The sequence below is a fragment of the Montipora capricornis genome, chromosome 9 (assembly GCF_036669925.1).
Source record: "Montipora capricornis isolate CH-2021 chromosome 9, ASM3666992v2, whole genome shotgun sequence".
Lineage (NCBI taxonomy): Eukaryota > Metazoa > Cnidaria > Anthozoa > Scleractinia > Acroporidae > Montipora > Montipora capricornis.
Window position 1 is genome coordinate 17,783,238 of NC_090891.1, and position 17,829 is coordinate 17,801,066.

At 40.1% G+C, this 17,829-nt stretch overlaps 3 protein-coding genes across 3 annotated transcripts in view; all 3 read right to left on the reverse strand.

Moving 5' to 3' along the window:
- The window catches only part of LOC138017387 (uncharacterized), a 1,205-nt gene extending 607 nt beyond the window's left edge, over window positions 1–598 (reverse strand). Inside the window, exon 1 of the mRNA XM_068864484.1 lies at window positions 85–598. Within this exon, the coding sequence (XP_068720585.1) occupies window positions 85–598 (514 nt within the window). The remainder of the gene's footprint in view (window positions 1–84) is intronic.
- Window positions 599–2,650: 2,052 nt separating this feature from the next.
- LOC138017388 (uncharacterized) lies at window positions 2,651–5,332 on the reverse strand. Its single transcript, XM_068864485.1, has 2 exons — window positions 5,291–5,332; window positions 2,651–4,201 (listed from the first exon to the last, which is right to left on the reverse strand). The coding sequence occupies exons 1-2, from the start codon at window positions 5,330–5,332 to the stop codon at window positions 2,651–2,653; spliced, it is 1,593 nt and encodes a 530-aa protein (XP_068720586.1).
- A 5,556-nt stretch (window positions 5,333–10,888) lies between these two features.
- Window positions 10,889–16,940, reverse strand: LOC138016797 (uncharacterized). The gene is made up of 5 exons (XM_068863977.1): window positions 16,584–16,940; window positions 15,969–16,083; window positions 14,414–14,459; window positions 12,228–12,506; window positions 10,889–11,343 (listed from the first exon to the last, which is right to left on the reverse strand). Exons 1-5 carry the CDS (start codon window positions 16,938–16,940, stop codon window positions 11,034–11,036), a joined length of 1,107 nt encoding a protein of 368 aa, XP_068720078.1. The 3' UTR covers window positions 10,889–11,033.
- Window positions 16,941–17,829: the final 889 nt, after the last annotated feature.

Genomic DNA, 17,829 nt, shown 5'->3' on the forward strand with positions numbered 1-17,829 from the left:
TCATTTCCACCCATCCTCTAGCACGTCCCCAACAAACGTAAATTCCGTCGTCTCGTTTGCGAGGGCAGAGCCGCTTGTATTTACCCGATTGGATATCCTTTTGCATCAAACTTTGTGATTCCAGAATCCAGAAACGTTCGGACTTGTTGATGTCATCTGCTGTTAGCGTTCGTGTTGCATTTCTCAATGTTGGCTTCATTTCTTTCTTGTACATGGCCAAAATTCGGGCTGTAATTCGTAGCAATTTTTTATAATCTGAATATTTCTCGATGTTTATCCTCGACGCGAGTGTATCTTCTGTGTTAGTTTGAACAGCTGGTGAAGATAGCTCCAGTTTAATCGTATTGATGGGAACTTTTTGTTCCGAGTATGTATTCGTAATTGGCCATTCATAGTCGTGTAGTTGAAGGAAGTTCGGGCCCATTTGCCATGCACTGTTTATGTTGATATCGTTTGGTTTACTTCCTCTTGTTAACAAATCAGCTATGTTAAATTCGCTTGCGGTCCAGTACCAGTCTTTCGTATTGGTTCCCTCTTGGATTTCTCCTATCCGCACTGCGGCAAAGGTATTGAATCCATAGGATTCTTTTTGGATCATGGAGTGAACGATTTGAGAATCAGTGATGTGGTAACATTTTTCGAAACGGTATCTGCATTGTTCTGTTATTATGGTTTTTAATCTTTTATTTAACAATGCACCACAGAGCTCTATCCGGTCTATCGATAGTTTCTTGGAAGGTGCGAGGTGGTTTTTGGACAAGATGAGGTGGTTGCGTGGTCTCCATTACGAAGCCTCCATCTAGCATACGCACATGCGCCATATGCATCATTAGATCCGTCGCTGAATATCACGAGGATTGGATTTCCCGTTGCTTCTTTAGGTTTAGTGCATCGATTCACTTTAATCTTTTCCATCTTACTCAGATCCTGTAAGAAGTTAGCCCAGTTCTGGTGATCTTCGTCGGGTATAGGATCATCCCATTCCATTTTGGGTTGTGAAGCCACAACCGTTTCATGAGAATCTTTGCCCTGACGGTCAGAGGACTTGCTAATCCGAGTGGATCATAAACACTATTTACTTGAGATAGAATTATCCTCTTCGTTAACATTCGAAATCCGTGAGAATCCTCCAGGAATGGCAGAAGAGGCGAAGAGAGAAGAAGCGAAGAGAATTAGGACATCAGCCAAGGCAAGATTCACAAGGAAACGAAATGAATTCTTTAAGTCCGTCGATGAAAACAAAGGCATGGAAGCAGTTAAAAGAACCTTTGCGGACTTACATGAAGCTTGGAATATCGTCGAAGGTAAGCATGATATTTACATGATACACTTAGCCGAAGACGAAATAGAGCTGAACGAAGCATGGATAAACGAATTGCAAGAATTATACGAAGAGGCAGCGACTACTCACACGCAGTACGTCAACGACCACACCTTACACGAGCAGAAACGAGTGGAAGAATTTCACAAACAGGAATCAATGAGACTGGAACAAGAAAAACTCAGACGACTATTGGAACAATTTAGTATAAAAAAGAAGTCCATGAAAACTATCTTTGACACATTAGTGAAACACGCATACGATGCAATGGCATCCCAAAATGCCCCCGAAGCTTTGCGCAAAACCGAAAGAGATTTAGATATCGCGCTCGCGGATTGTAAGGCATTACATAACACAATGCTCGAGCTACTTGACAACGAAGACGTTGAAAAGGAAATCGAATGGATTCGAAACATGCACGCGCGCCATCAAGAGATCAGTAGCCGCATCGAAGCATTTATCTCGGTTAAAATAAACGATAGCAAGGCAAAAGACAAAAGCAATCCGCTACAACTTGAAAAAATCAAGATGCCGTCATTTCACGGAAACGTAAGAAATTATCCACAATTCAAAACAGATTTTGAAAAACAAGTCATGCCGTCAATTAATGCCGAGAACGCATCATATGTTCTTCGATCATGTCTTGGAAAGGAACCAGCCGATACGGTAAAAGCGTCGATGATGATATTACTGCGATGTGGAAGAGACTGGACGAAAAATACGGCGATCCTGCAAAGGTTGCTGACGTCGTAATGTGCGCCATTCAAAACATAAAACCTATCAGAGAAGGCGAAAACAAAAAATTCGTCGAATTTATCAATGTCATCGACGACGGTTACCGAGACTTGAGAAGATTAGGTCTAGACAAAGAAATAACCACAACCAGTTCTGTTAGCATAATAGCAAGAAAATTGCCAAATGATATTAAAAGAGAATGGGCGAAACTGGTAAGCTCCGAACACAATCCCATCGATAAAAGAGACAAGTTTCCAAGTCTGTTAAGATTTCTCCTTGAGCAAAAACAAGCAATAGAATACGAGAACGCAGAACTACGCTCAAACAGCAACTTTCCAGTAAGGGGTTCACTTCATTATCTAGAGAAAAAGGATGACAAAGTCGCCATCCCAGAAGGACAAGGTACATCCCGCTATAAGCGAAACAAATGCCTATACCATGAAGGTGCTAATCACTGGACTCATGAATGCAGGCTTTATCTCTCAAAACCAATACAAGAAAGGCGTGACACATTAAAGGAAAGGGGAGCATGCTGGTCCTGCTTAAAACGGGGTCACAGAACTCAAGACTGTAGAGGCAAGAAACCATGTGGCGTTAACGACTGCAATAGGTTTCACCACAAAACACTACATAAAGAAGAACAGGACAAAAAATCACTTTCTCGTGTGCTGTTTTCGTGTTAGTTGGTATAAGATCCTGGTCTGGAGCAGTCTTGTCATGTGAATATATCCATTCCTTTATTTTGAAGTTTCCGTAACTCAAGATGGTTTCCATTTCATTCGTGAGCCTTTTGGCAGTTTCAACGTTGTTAACGCTATTGATGATATCATCCATGTATGTATTGTTTATGAGGAGCTCAGATGCTTGCGGGTAATTTTCTTTAGCCATGTCTGCTGTTTTTCGTAGTGCTACAGTTGCTATAGTTCCAGAGGGTTTATCTCCAAAAGAAACCCTCTGAATAACATATGTGTCTGGTTCCCTAGTTACATGCACATCTGTCCAGAGGAAGCGGTGCGTGTGTTGTTCTAACACTCCCGTTCCGACTGTGTGGTACATTTTCTTGATATCGCCTATGAATGCTATTTCATTCTCTCTAAATCGGATAAGTATTCCTAGGAGACTGTTTAAAAGGTCGGGTCCCTTAGCCCAATATTCGTTTACTACATGACCCATGTAATTGGCACTGCTGTTAAAGACAATTCTTACTGGTGTAGACTTGGAGTCTGGTTTCAGCACTTCGTGATGTGAAATGTAGTGAGCAGGTCCTTTGTATTTCTGCAATTCTTCTTGTGTTAGTTTGCGAGCTACATCTCTATCTATCATGTCCTGTATTTGTTGTTGATAGGTTTCAGCGTGTTTCTTATTTTTAGAAAGTCGTTTTTCGGTTGATAGTAGCATGCCGAATGCTGCTCTTCTGTTGTCTGGGAGATCAAAAGGATCTCTGATCCAAGGATATTCTGCAGTCCAGAATTTTTCTTTTGCGTCATGGCTCAAATTTTTCTCAATTAATGCTAACTCCTTTTCTTCCTTGATTGTGTAGGCATTGCTACCCAGTGAGCATCTCCCGCACTTGCATCCACCGCAGCGAGGCTTACATTGTATTCCGAGATTCTCCATGTTGTAGAAGTCTTCGATTCTTACTATCTTGACATGATGGGCGTACGTTGTTCCAATGAGGGACTTTTCGTTGGTTCCTTTAAGAACTGGGTGTGTTCCACCGATACATCGTCCGAACTGATTTCTCAATAAAAGTAGATGTCCAGAACTTTGTTCCTTTAAGGGGTGGAAGTCTGCGTATTCATAACCTATCAAGGTATCAACCTCTCCGGTGGGCCTTATTAAATCTTCCTCGTGTACGTCTTTGAATAGTTTAGAGATCCCCTGTATGTCGATTGATGGCATGGGGGAGGTTATCTTGTCGATTCCGTAAACGTCGGACACGATTGCTTTGGCCTGTTTGTCAATAAGTGGGAGCTTGTACTTAAAAGTGTCCACGGTTTCACTTTCGCCACCTACTTTGATAATTGATAGTTGTGCCTTGATACCCTTGAGGTTTTCAGCTCTTGCCTTTGCATTTGTGATAAAACATAATGACGCTCCCGTGTCCCACAAAACGTTTGCAAATCCATTCTTTGTAGGTATCTTCTGTATTTGGAGTAAGCACGTTTCAATTTCGTTATTACACACACTTGCAGTACCGCTTACGGAAACAATGTTAGTTGGTGATTTTTTGTCCTGTTCTTCTTTAAGTAGTGTTTTGTGGTGAAACCTATTGCAGTCGTTAACGCCACATGGTTTCTTGCCTCTACAGTCTTGAGTTCTGTGACCCCGTTTTAAGCAGGACCAGCATGCTCCCCTTTCCTTTAATGTGTCAACCGGTATTGCAATACAGCGGAAGAGGTTACGTCACAATTGAGAGACCAGTTAACAAATTGGTCGTTCTGTTACCCAATGATGAACACAGCCTATCTGCATAATAACTTGAGCAACACTCTATTACTGTAAACGAAAATATTGGCTTAACTCGTCTTTGGCGGGGGGAGTGTATCGTCATTGATTATAATTTCACATAATTACGTGCACATAACGTGACAAACGATAATTGCCTAATTACTAATTGACACAGAAACAACTGTGATAAGACAGCATCTGAAGGCCATCGGATTTCGAATGTATCGGTGTATACCAATATTCAATAAGCGATCGGTTTCAAACAACTTTATTCCGTTTGGTAGCAGAAGTGTAGCGCATAATTGAAGCAGTGGTCAGTCAATACAATATGTAGTATGTGGTATGTAGTTCGAAATCCGATGGCCTTCAGATGCTGTCTTATCACAGTTGTTTCTGTGTCAATTAGTAATTAGGCAATTATCGTTTGTCACGTTATGTGCACGTAATTATGTGAAATTATAATCAATGACGATACAGGATTCCTCTCTAAAGTTTAACCCTGAAGCTCACAATGTTAATGACATTAGTAAATACTTCTACTAAAAGTTGATACCATAGAAGTCACTGGGTTCACTGTGGCTTTCAGGCTTCAAGAACATGTTAAACAGTCCAAACCAGGGTCCAAGGGCATGGTATGATTGAGCTGAAATCATTCGCAAATCCTAGACTATGTGTTGTAACAACCCTTACGGAGTTACGGACTAGGACAAAGCTTATCAGAGGAGCACATAATCAACTGCTGTAAAGGTATGTTAAAACGTATGGCCCCGTGTCAAGGGATACCTTACGTCCTTGGGTAAAGTTTGTATTACAAGGTTCAGACATTGTTGTAAGTATCTTAAAACCTCATAGTATTAGGGCAGCCTCAACCTCAAAGGCTAAGTCGAGCGATGTTCTACTGACAGATATCTTTTCGAAAGTCGGATGGAAATCAGAAACCACTTTTGCGAAGTTCTATGGCAAAGAGATAATGGAAGACATTTTTGCCAATAACGTTATCCAGTATTGTTTCACTTGAGTGTGGAATTGCTTTTTTCTCCCCTGTGCCTCTGTCTTTGACGTCTCACGAGGTCCCTCTGTGGGTGACAAGGTGGAATGCAAAAGTTGTACGAGACTTACCGGAAGTTGCTGTTCGACTGGAATTCCATCTTGTCAACATACACAGAGGGATTACGTGCCCTCCATTGGACCCGTTCCTCAATCCTTGCTACGATGCGCACTGATAGTGCGTTAAAGACTGAATTCACGCAAGCGCAATGCTATCTCACGTAATCCCTCTGTGTATGGTCCAGGTATGCTCTTTCAAAATCGGCGTTTGTAGAGTCTTAATAAAGCCAATCTTTTCCCGCCTGGGTTGGGTTCCAGGCCCTTTTTCAGGGTGGTGTAAGAGGGATTTCCGAAACGGGACTAGCTTCAAGGATGTCTGGAAAAACATTTTATGGCATAACCACCAGCTTAAAAGGAAAGTGTCTCGTCGTTCTAGCGATGGAGCAATAATTGGGGACACTGTAAACTGAAATTAACGATGAAAGAAAATCAAGTCAAATGTTGGTTTTTGCGGAGAGGGGAAACTCAACCCACATATGACGCAGAGTAAACGCTGGCTTCTGCTGTCCTTCAGGCACCCAGCACAATCACACTCCAATTTGTCATAGTGTCGTTTTAATTATTGCCTCGCTTTGCAAACTGTGCGTAGTGTAGTAATGAACATATCGGACGTGTTTTCACTACAGCCGTTGTCTCGCTTAACATTCCAAAGCGACTCAAAAATGATACGTGTTTTTACGGGAAAGATTAAATGGCCAATGCAATAATTCAAATAATAAAAATAGCACGCCTGTTAAATTTCCGATTTGAATAACCGCAAGCGATTCCTCATTGGCCGAAAGTAATTGCCAACTCGCTTAAGCTACCTTTTGGTGGTTTAATGAAAATTCTATTGCAATTTGCCGACTCCCTTAACTTTAAGCAAGTTGGGTAAGGAGTTTTCCAATACGTCTGTTAAAAATTACTCATTAACAACTTGACTCCAAAACATCTCTTACATGAAGGCCACGCGAATAGGAAAACGAAATGTCTGCTTGTGGCGTCATTAAAAGCTATCGTTTGCTTTAATCGTCTTGATTCCGATGCAGCATTCGAGCGTCATTGAACATGCATGGCCATAAATATGCGTCTCTCATGTTATCTATCTGGTGTAAAGACGGGACGAACTGTGTAACCGCAAGCGATTCCTCATTGGCCGAAAGTAATTGCCAACTCGCTTAAGCTACCTGGTTTGGTGGTTTAATGAAAATTCTATTGCAATTTGCCGACTCCCTTAACTTTAAGCAAGTTGGGTAAGGAAATGTTTTCACGAAATTTCACTCGCTAGGTGACCTGAAAAACCGCTCGCGAAAACACGGCTATTGTTTCAAGCCCTCCTGATTTGTCTGCAACCGAGTAGCCACACGAGGAATTGCTCGTGCTTATCTCAAAATCATGGATCGTACTAAGCACACAATATCTTCAAGTTTTCCCCGCAAATATCTAGCATCAGCCAACTAAAAAATAGATAATACGAAAATGTGATAGCAGCATCCATCACAGATCGAGACTTTTGGGCTATGCACACATTTAAGGAATAACTATTTATTTTATTTATTACATTAAATGTAAACAACATTTACAACCATTTAGTGCCATGTAATATTCAGCACATTAACTCATAATTTAAGAGTCAGTACATTTTTTAAATATATTTGTCCCGTCTAACTTTATTAATACCACGTGATTTAACCTACATTTTTTGCTTCATATCCGGTTAAGGACTTTTAGTATACAAAAGAGAAGGTGATTAAGCCTAAAACAAAACAATAATCTATTGAAAAAAGAAAAACATTGCTTCCTTATTGCAAAGTGGATGAGTCGTGGAAGTACCTTATTATCAGTAGTCTTTTTAAATTCCTAGTTGAGACAGGAGCCATTAACGGGAGGGTACAACATACTTCATAGGCCACTTTAAAAAATATCATACTCTTTATAATAGTCTTTGTTTGTCCTCCAAAATGTTGCATAAGCATTGTTTCCAGTCCAGTTTTTCTTGGGACTTACAATGGAACAAGGAAAAAATAAAAACAATGCTTATGCAAAATTTTGCAGGGTAAACAAAGAATATTATGGTATTTTTGAGAGTGACCTATTGTGAGGGTCTGGTTGGGGTTAACTGACAACTGACAAATAGCCGAAAATTTAACCGACAGCTGAGATTTATAGTCGGCTTTATTGAGAACTGACAAAAAATTTTTGTCTTTGATAATCGTTTGAATTTCCGATTTTTGATAGTCTTCATAGGCCACTTTAAAAAAAATATCGTAACACTCTTTGTTTGTACTCCAAAATGTTGCATAAGCATTGTTTCCAGTCCAGTTTTTCTTGGGACTTACAATGGAACAAGGAAAAGATAAAAACACTGCTTATGCAAAATTTTGTAAGGTAAACAAAGAATATTATGGTATTTTTGAAAGTGACCTATTGTGAGGGTCTGGTTGGGGTTAACTGACAACTGACAAATAGCTGAAAATTTAAGATTTATAGTCGGCTTTATTGAGAACTGACAAAAAACTTTTGTCTTTGATAATCGTTTGAATTTCCGATTTTTGATAGTCTTTTCGGTTAAAAGATATAACGTAGACTTTTTTTCGTTCGGCGTTCATGCTAGACCGCAACCGTCACGCTGAGTTTTCCAATACGTCTGTTAAAAATTACTCATTAACAACTTGACTCCAAAACATCTCTTACATGAAGGCCACGCGAATAGGAAAACGAAATGTCTGCTTGTGGCGTCATTAAAAGCTATCGTTTGCTTTAATCGTCTTGATTGCGATGCAGCATTCGAGCGTCATTGAACATGCATGGCCATAAATATGCGTCTCTCATGTTATCTATCTGGTGTAAAGACGGGACGAACTGTGTAACACGCATAATCCGTCTGAGACAAACTTGGGCAAACAATTTTTTCTGCGTCTGTTAAATTCGTCTAGTATGAAGAAGAGTACAAGAAGCATTAAGCGTCTGGACGAACTACCTTATTTACTCGAATAAGCGCCGAGGCGCTTATTGAATTTTTCGCGCTTCAAGTGCGGAGCTTATTCGAGGGCTGAGCTTTTTTAAGTGTGGAGCTTTTTTAAAAATTGGACGCCACACAGAAATATTTCTGTACGGAGAGTAACAGAAACGTCATTTGATGGTCACCATTTTAGTCTTACGGCATTTTACTTAATGGACGAGCAGTGAAATACAATCACTTCGAGCTGAAGAACATCGAGTTTGACGCATAGCAATTCCCTATACTCTGTTAGAGCTACCTTTTCGTGTTTTTTTTTAATAGGACGAAATTCCTCGAATAAGCGCTGCATTGGGACTGCAGCGCTTGTTTAGAGGTGGCACTTATTTCCTTTTTTTGTCCCAAATGTGGCGAATATTGGAGGGCGGCGCTGCTAATTTCCGTTTCGTAAACGGTCGTTGGCATTTTTGACGGTTGATGCCGTTCTAAGTAACCAAGCCTATTTATTCGGTTATCTTTCAATGAAGTGTTAGAGTGAGCTTCATTTAAAGACTTTAAAATCGCAACGTTTGCAGTTGTTAACTCGGTAGTATAGTGGCTAAGTGCGATTGCTCATCAGCCAGTGAACTGAGTGCGATATCATTCACTCAACTTTTAATTTTTTTTCCAAATTTTTTTCTAAAAAATGACATACTCTGCTAATCTAGTTCTAGATTACGTATTTTTTTCCTCATTTGCAATGGACAAACTTACCAGTGAAAATTGTTTTAATTTAAGTGTCGTCTAAATGGCAACGACCGTTAACGAAACGGAAATTTGCGGCGGCGCTTATTCGAGTAAATACGGTGTCCACTTAAGTACACCTTCGAATACGCAATAAACTGAATAGTTCGTTTTCTCCGGGTACTCCGATGGGACGCTGTGATTGAGGCTGGGACCCTTTCCCCAGCAGTTTACCTTGAGTAATCCTTAGAGAGGCTGAAGATGAGTTGGCACTTCATCACGTGACAACACGCTCTTTGACGCAACCAACGTTCGTAGAAGACTCGTCGATTTCTTAGTGAGTGTTGGTGATGAGCGACCTACACAAGTGGATGAGTACCAGACTGACTCGAAAGACGACAACCTCGAACTTAAGGACCATGGCATAGCACCTCCATTTCCAAATCCCGAAGTCCAGCACGAGCTCGTTTTCGAAAGTATTTGTAAGGTGTATTGCTTGAGGTCCTAAAAGATACTATGACTGATGTCATCAATGGGCAAATTGAAAATTAGGCATTAATTTAGCAGTTCTTTGTGATAAATTGAGATGCTTGGGATGGTGATGAAGAAATAGAAAATAGAAAATAAGGATTTTGTATTTAATATATTTTAATTTATTTATTTATTTACTTATGGTTCAAAGAGGAATGATTTTTGATCAGGTCCTCAGTTAATTATTAGCAGCCAGTTAACTAGACTTGCCACAAGTCGACCTCACGATTACCCCAGAAGAAAATGTTTCGGCGAGCGAATCGTGATTTTTCGTACGCGAAGTGAATGAGCGAGCGACGAAGTCGCGAGAGGTCGACTTGTCTCGCTTGCAAAGTTTTCATTTGCGTCTCGCGCCAAAAAGGAGATGACGTCATTCGCAAGCCCTGAACTTTAGTAGCATGTTTGAAAATCACGCTTCACTGCGTGTGGCAAATTTTGATTGACAACTCTATCCCCTGGGGTCCACGAGGACTACTCTGATTGGCCTAGCTCAGCGACCCGTTTTTGGGTCGCTAAATTGGCGCCAATCAAGTATGAAAAGTCCTTCGTTCCGTGCGTATCTAGACGAAGGACTTTTCGAAAGTCTACCAGTTAACCTGACAACTGACAAATGGCCCAAAAGTTAAGTGACAAATGGAAGAGATTTTAGCTGACTAATGACATTTGCACCCTCCCTTCACCCTCCCCCACCCCCCCGCCCCCCTCCCTTTCCCCCATCCAGACCCTCTATTGTGTTTGTGGACTATACGTCGTTTTTACAGAACGAGTTTTTTTTAGTTTGATTTTCCCGCGAAACCAGAACTTTTTAGCTAATCACAAGTCTTTCATGAGAATTTATTACCGATGAGGTTGAGAATGGTCACTTATGCAAAGTGAAACCAAACTTTTTTTTTGTTTGGACATTTTAGCAAACTTAAGGTACTCTTACTAACAAACTTTTTCGTGTGACCGATTTTTTTTTTCGTAAATTGCCATGATAAATTTCAACCCAGTTAATCACCAAACCGTGTGCTCTATTATCAATATCGATATCGTTATCATTGTCATTGAATTCAACTTTTATAATCGAAGTGTCCGTTTATGTGGGTAAGCTACATGCAAGGCTCAATACTGTTCAACAAATTCCTCGTAAGTTCTCACGCAAAATATCCTTTTGACCGTAGCTAGAAATCCGTCGTGGTCATGCATATTTTGAGTCAAAAACTCCATAAGTCCAGAGCAAAAGAATTACACAAAATTGTGAAGTGGATGAGTAAGAAAAATTACACTTTTTATCTCATTCACATTTTCAGAAGGAGAAAACTGCAACTCCCTGTTGAAGACCATCAAGTCACTGAAATATGCATGCGCCACGGTGCCGCTGTCCCTCTTCAAACCAATATCGTAAACTGAGTGGCCAGAATCCATGAAATCAACATTTTTATCCTGTGCCACCGTGATTTCCTGTTTCTTCTCTCCGTTGATGAACAATCTCGCTCTTCTATATGCTCGATTCCATGTGATAGCAATGTGACTCCATCGATTGGTAGGGACCACACTGTCAATAAACAATTTTGAGATCAACAAACGAATATCTGTTAATTCTTTGTATTAGGGATTAAATTAAGGACCCTTTCAATACAACGAAAGACTTCGGGAACTCCTCCGGGAAAAGGATAGAATGGAACGTAAATATTTTCTGGAATCAAGTATCGGAATTTCGGGTCTACCTTACGATGTTGACCTTAGGTTCCCCAATCGACGAACAAGTTGCCATTTCCGTTGTTCTAGTATTCGAGACCGGTTTCCACTTTCTTTATTTTTTATAGTTTAATTAGTGAGGAACTCGCAAAGGTGATCGCGTTGGATTGAAAAAAAAAATTCTATTCCACAGGATTTTGAAAGAATGGAAGTCGCTTCAAGTATTTCATCAATAGAACTTAAGCGGCTGGGAATAATATGGACCGGTGTGAGGGTTAATTGGTTGTGCCCTCTTCGCTGATCTTTAAAAACTTCCCAAAAGGGGCTTTTCAGGGCCAATGAATCGAAATAAATTAAACAACAGATCTACATCCAGGCTGGCTCCTGTTGTTCAAACGATGGATAGCGCTGCAGGTAAACCAGTTAGCTATTTACAAGTGCAGCCGGGAAGTTGAATCAGGATCAAATTCAACCAGCGGTCAGGACGGGTTTTGAATCCGGGATCTCCGGATCTCAAGACAAGCGTCCAAACCACTGAACCGCACTGCCTCCACAAGGATGGAGAGGGTAGTTGAAACAGGAGACTGGAGAACGAGTAGGAAATTCAACACAGAATGAATTGATGTATTTTAAGTAATTACGTCTTTAGTCAATTCCGTTGTTCCTAAAGTTCAACATTTTCCCTTGCTTTTTGTGTTTTATCTCTATCGATAGGCATAAAAGAAATTTGAAACGACTTACTTTCCACCTGTAGATGGAGTTAAAAGATCTCTCCCGTTACCGTCTCTAACTTGCAGGCGGAAAGGGCCATTTGCAACAAAGAGTCGGAAGGAAAAAGGAGCTGACCAGTCACCATAAACCGGTTGATTTGAACGGGTCAGCAATTTGATCCACACGGCAATGGTCAAGTTTTTCGAGCGGATTGGAAAAGCGGGGGTTTCGGCAAAGGTTCCAGGGCTGCCGTTCAAGAACAGAACTGTTTGGCCATCTTGCTGAATGAACATTGCAGCTCCACGTAAACTACCGAGAAAATGAAAAGTTTACTTAGTGTCACAGAAATAACGCAAACCAATTACAAGGTCTCGTGAATTTTACCTGATTAAGGAAATGTCTTGTGCTAATGGACTACCATTCAAGGTTCATCAAGATGTCAAGCATAAATGAGATGACAAGTAATCCAGGGTGTTATTCAAATTGCAGGATTGGGTATTCCAGAAGAATTAGAGAGTGATAATTGTTGACAATTCATCCAGCCATATTTGAGGGGTTCAAAGCAAAGCACATGCAGGTTCAAGGACTCAGCGCAACCAGGTAAAAGAGGAATGCGAATTTCCTAAAAGGGTTCTGAAACAGGAAAAGCCATATCTAGCGTTTATTTTCTACAGTGCGTTCTCATTCCTGGCTACAGAGTTCCTCATAGAGAAGAAATTGAAGATCATTACTTTTCTTAACCTTCGAAAGAACACTTGAGAGTCATATTCTCTTATATTATGGCACAAGTTAAACTTAAAAGTTTTTGTTATAAGTCTTTATTGTACAATGTAACATCTGATTGAGGCCCTATTCAAGCGTCACACTTCTGCCGTGTCGAAGTCAATTGACTTGAGTTCGATACGGAAGAAGTGCGACATCTGAATCACCTATCGAATTTCTGCCTCAAGTTCCACAGGCTGACGGTATCAAACTTGCAGCAGAAATGCGGTACCAATTCAAAAGTCGAATTTCTGCCATGTCGATTCAAATGTATTCATTGTTATAATGTATGAGCATTAAGTTTTTTTATTGACTGCCCATACCTTTAGCAGCATTGTACAACGTCTTATGTGACTTGATTTACGCTAATTGCGGGAAAGAAAACTATAGTTTAGTCAAGTGGGAGGCTCAACTGCCACCGTGGACCTGTCAAAATCCAAAAATGAAATCTTCTTGGCTGTTTGAAATAGTTGCTTGCAAGATTCAAAGAGTTTTATAAGTTTATGAAACAGAAACGACACGAAAAACTTACTAGAGAATGTTTATCGAAATTTGAAATTTAGCTGGCCCTGCAGCGGACTGTCATGTAGGATACGGCTCGCTAATTTACCCAATCACAACGCGCGTACTATCTGAGAGACGTATAAATTCTGCAAGCGCTAAGAGCCAAACCGAATTTAGACTTCCATTAAAGCAAATTTCCGAACATGACCGGGATCGAATTGGAGTTTTTGCTTCGTTTACTACTCGACTACCATTATGATATCTTTTCGCGGTTCTTCAGTACAGTTCACACATATTCCATCGGTTTCCATCGGCGTCGAGGTCGATAGTATGAATGTACCGTGGGAACCAAGGATGCTGATTGGTAGGAGTGATTTCGGTAGCCGTGGTCTCGGGTCAGCTCTTCGTGGCTTGGCGTCGAAAGTTTGAATAATTTTAGCCAAAACGCATTTTGGCACATATAGATATTTGCGTCGAGTAAGTAATAATAAATTATTACTTTGGCCGTTGGCGCTTGAAGATGAGATTCCGCAGAATAATAAACATCGCAGTAAGCTTTATTGCGATTTTACACCGGTTACCAGTAAATTTGGTTGGACGTCAATCAAATGTTTCCATGACGAATTCACCAGCCGACAAGTGAACAGGACTACTGTCATGGAAACATTTGATTGACGTCCATTCAAATTTAGTTTCGAAAAGTTTTAAAAAGTCGTTGAGGTGCGAGGGTGTTTCAATGAAGATATCAATTCCGTACTTACAATTTCATGAGTCGTTCAGCATTAAGAATACATCAACAGAAATTTTACTGGGGTAGAATAATAGAAAGAGGAAAGGGAGCAACAACAATTCTTTCAAAGAAGCGGGAAAGATGGAAGCCAAACCCATGACCGGTAACTTAATGGTGATAGTATTTTAGAAAGTTCAATTAAGAATACTAATGACCTTACTTGATTTGTTTGTCCGTCCCAGCGAGCTTCCAATGGAAAGTGATTTCTGAAAATTGAAACAAGGCCAGATTGCTTTTACATGATTCAGGGCAAGTAATAACTAGATTCTGGTAATGAATCCATCCGTTTCTTCCTTCATGATCACATGAGTTGAAAAGCAGTTAAGAGTTTTCAAAGCCTTCAGGTTACCAACAGTTACTCATCGGGCCTGAAAATTTCATTTCACGAAACAAACTTATCACATTACGGAACGACCTAGGAGGTCGATGTAGAAAATAAAACAACCTAATAATCAGTTTGAAAGAAGCCTAGAAAAGAAAGTCCAGGAGTTGCCCAAGCCATTGTTTGACGTGACCAGTGAGTGATCTATCAAGCCATTTGGTAGTCGGTCAAAAGGGAGTTCCGGCGGTAGACAATGGGCATGAGTTAACCCCGAAAGAGGTGGACTACTCACGAGTCTTTCTGCAAAATGTCACATGCGGCTCAAAACAGGCTGGAATTTTCTGACCGGGCCTCCTTTGTCATGTCACTGGTTTGTTTGAATGACCGCATGGACAAGACTTCTTAATGTTTCGTATTCTCGACCCAAGACCTCTTCTCTTCTCTTCTCTTGACTGAGAGAGAAAAGAGCTTTGGGAAACCCTGAAACAAAGTGTCTCCTCATTGGTTTTCCTGAAGAACAATCAAAAGCGTCTCTAATTGGTGCATTCATGTTAGCACGAGGAGTGAGCAGGCTCCTTAAGGCCCAAATACCCAATTTTTGGTTATAAGAACTCTACGACGCATGTCCTCCTGCCTAGAGTTTCCCAAAGCCTTGGGTTGATCCGAGGCTGTGGTGACGAGAATGAATGATTCGGGAAAGGTGAAATGTTTGACAGATTGCGTGAGCCAGAGTTGGACTCGATGAAATTGGAAACGAGGTCTCACAGGTCTAGCCAATCTTTTATATAACAAGAGCAAATGGGATTCGAATCATGGATTAATAAATTATGTTTTCCATTAATTTGTTTTTCTCAGAACTTTGCTTTTCACCAAAAGCATTTTCATCGAGACCCAGTGAACTGAAGAGGGGCGTTATTGCGCTATTCGTTTGCTGACAAAGTCTTGTAATAATTTTGCAATTTATTTCATTATCACGTTTATTAAAACGTTGAAGTGATTTAATTGGAAAGAGGAAAGTGTGGCTTGCTGACTAAAGTTGTAGAAATTTCCCTGGCGACGAGGGCAATTTCTGCAACTTTCGAAAATACCAGTGACATTAACCCTAAATATTTGTACAACAACACCAAAGCAATAAAAGCAGCCCTGCTAAAAGACATGAAAAATAATAATGAAATTAATTTTGCCCGGGGCAATTAAAAAAGCTAACAAATCGCGTCTCATGCAATCAGCATTTTAATAGTAATTTTGCTCTCTATATGTTACAAATGTAGTTAATTTCAGATGTCTCAAGGAAAATTTGATATTCTGGTTGAATCGAACAAAATCTTAACTCCTTCCTTCTAATTCTTGATTTCCTTAAAAATATATTTATAAATAATATCTTTTAAAATACCTGTTTCGCAAGAGTTTCCAGCGTACCCTGTTATACATGCGCAATCGTAGCTGTTATCCTCGTACTTAGCCAAACAAGTTGCCCCATTCTTACAAGGTTCGTTGTCGCAAGGAGTCTTAAAAAATAACATGTCATTATGATTATCCCACTCACTATTAAATTTACATTGTGAATTGGAGAAGCCTAGGATAATGACGTCTAATGAATTCTAAATGTTGGCCTATGTTGGTCTTCATCACGGTCAGAGAAATTTAAGTTACTTCACCGTTTCGAATTGAGTTTTCACTTAATCCATATATCTCTGGCATGCAGAATTAACTTACAGCAGTGACTGCGTGAAAGCGATTTTGAATTCCTAGAGATACTTTTTTTCGCGAAGCAAGCTATCGTGACTTTTTCGTCCATATTACCAGCTTCTTTTCTCAAAGCCGAAATTATTCTTAATATATATTGCAAATGAGCCAACATTTTTGGGGAACGTCACGTATTTTCTTATTTCTTATTTTATTTTATTATTATTATTTTTTTAACATTTCGAGAAAAAAAGATGGATTTTCTGATGACAATGCTTCGTCTTTTCAACTAATAAAAAAATGGAACGTTTGCTTTACTCACCGTGATGCTGAAGTGATGATGCTGCTGGCTGGCCACAAAGTTATGCGATTCCTTGAATTTGTCACTGGCTACCAGTTCGCATAAAGTATTTTGCTTTTTTATGTCGCTAAACGCTGCGACGTTGAAAGAGAAACAATAATTGTGTTGTAGACAACTCAGTCCGCATTCTTCGAATGCATCTACCATAACTTGCATTAAAGGAGTAATGTTTAAATAGTGAAAACTGTTCATCGCAAAGTTGGCAAACGCAAATGATTGTCCTTCATTTCGCATCAGGCTTGTGGCGTTTGCTCCGTAACGTACATTTAAAAATAACCCAAGGATTAAAATCCTGACAGAAAAACAGAGGGTCGACATATTAACCAGCCACCTTCAAGTTATATTGAGGTTTCGCCACACTCAGGATGACCTGACCGTATTAAATAATTTATCTTAAAAATGCCAAACAGATGACACCTTAATTACGTCACATATCAAAAGTTTTTCCCGGCCCAAGTGGTTTTGCTTGCCCTACTTGAAAGAATGACATTCTATCACACTGTTGAATTTTCATTTTTAAAATGATTTATGTGAATAAAACTGCATGGTAGAAAAAAGCGAAAAAGGATTTTCGCTGCAACGAGTAAAACATACTGATATTTCCCTGGATGAAGCACTGCAAGAGGCAATGTAATAATAGTTGTCAAAACCACATGCTGTTTTAGGTAACTGTAATTATATTTATTGCATCAGGGCAGGCCATATAAATGCAAGGATTGGTGTTCTTGGGAGGCTTTGTTACTGCGGCGAGTTGATAAGATCGGGATTCCACCGGAGAAAAATAAGGTGGCTAACGTTTTCAGCGTAAGCCCTTCGCCAGGGAGCATTGAAGAAGTAATTGTGAGTTCTTTGAGCTAGGAAAGAGGTGCTTATGCTTTGCCATTGGTGGAGACATGTTAACGAAGAAACACTAATACATTAGAGGAGTAGCTATGTGTAGCGAGGAATGTCGTATGTTGAAACTGCCATAATTGGCAATCATTTTGGATGAAATTGGGTGTTGACTTCTTACGCGCTATAGGTGGTCATGAACGCAATGTACATGAGGAGCTTAACTTGGGTCAGGAATGTGGGTCCCCGCTGTTTAGGTAAAAAAAAATACCTAAATCTCAGTGGGAGTTGTAACAAGACTCACACTATAAGGCAGAGCGAGAGACAAAGGAGAGAGAGGTGTTAATCTCGACACATTTGTTGGGCCGACTTCGTC

Excerpts from the sequence above, each read along its gene's own strand:
- LOC138017388 (XM_068864485.1), bottom strand. The coding sequence starts at position 5,332 with ATGTCTGAACCTTGTAATACAAACTTTACCCAAGGACGTAAG. Across the intron at positions 4,202-5,290 it reads ACTTTACCCAAGGACGTAAG|AAGATACCTACAAAGAATGG; the intron begins GTATCCCTTGAC and ends CTCCAAATACAG.
- LOC138016797 (XM_068863977.1), bottom strand. The coding sequence starts at position 16,940 with ATGTCGACCCTCTGTTTTTCTGTCAGGATTTTAATCCTTGGGTTATTT. Across the intron at positions 16,084-16,583 it reads ATCATCACTTCAGCATCACG|ACTCCTTGCGACAACGAACC; the intron begins GTGAGTAAAGCA and ends TTATTTTTTAAG. Across the intron at positions 14,460-15,968 it reads TGGAAACTCTTGCGAAACAG|AAATCACTTTCCATTGGAAG; the intron begins GTATTTTAAAAG and ends TTCAATTTTCAG.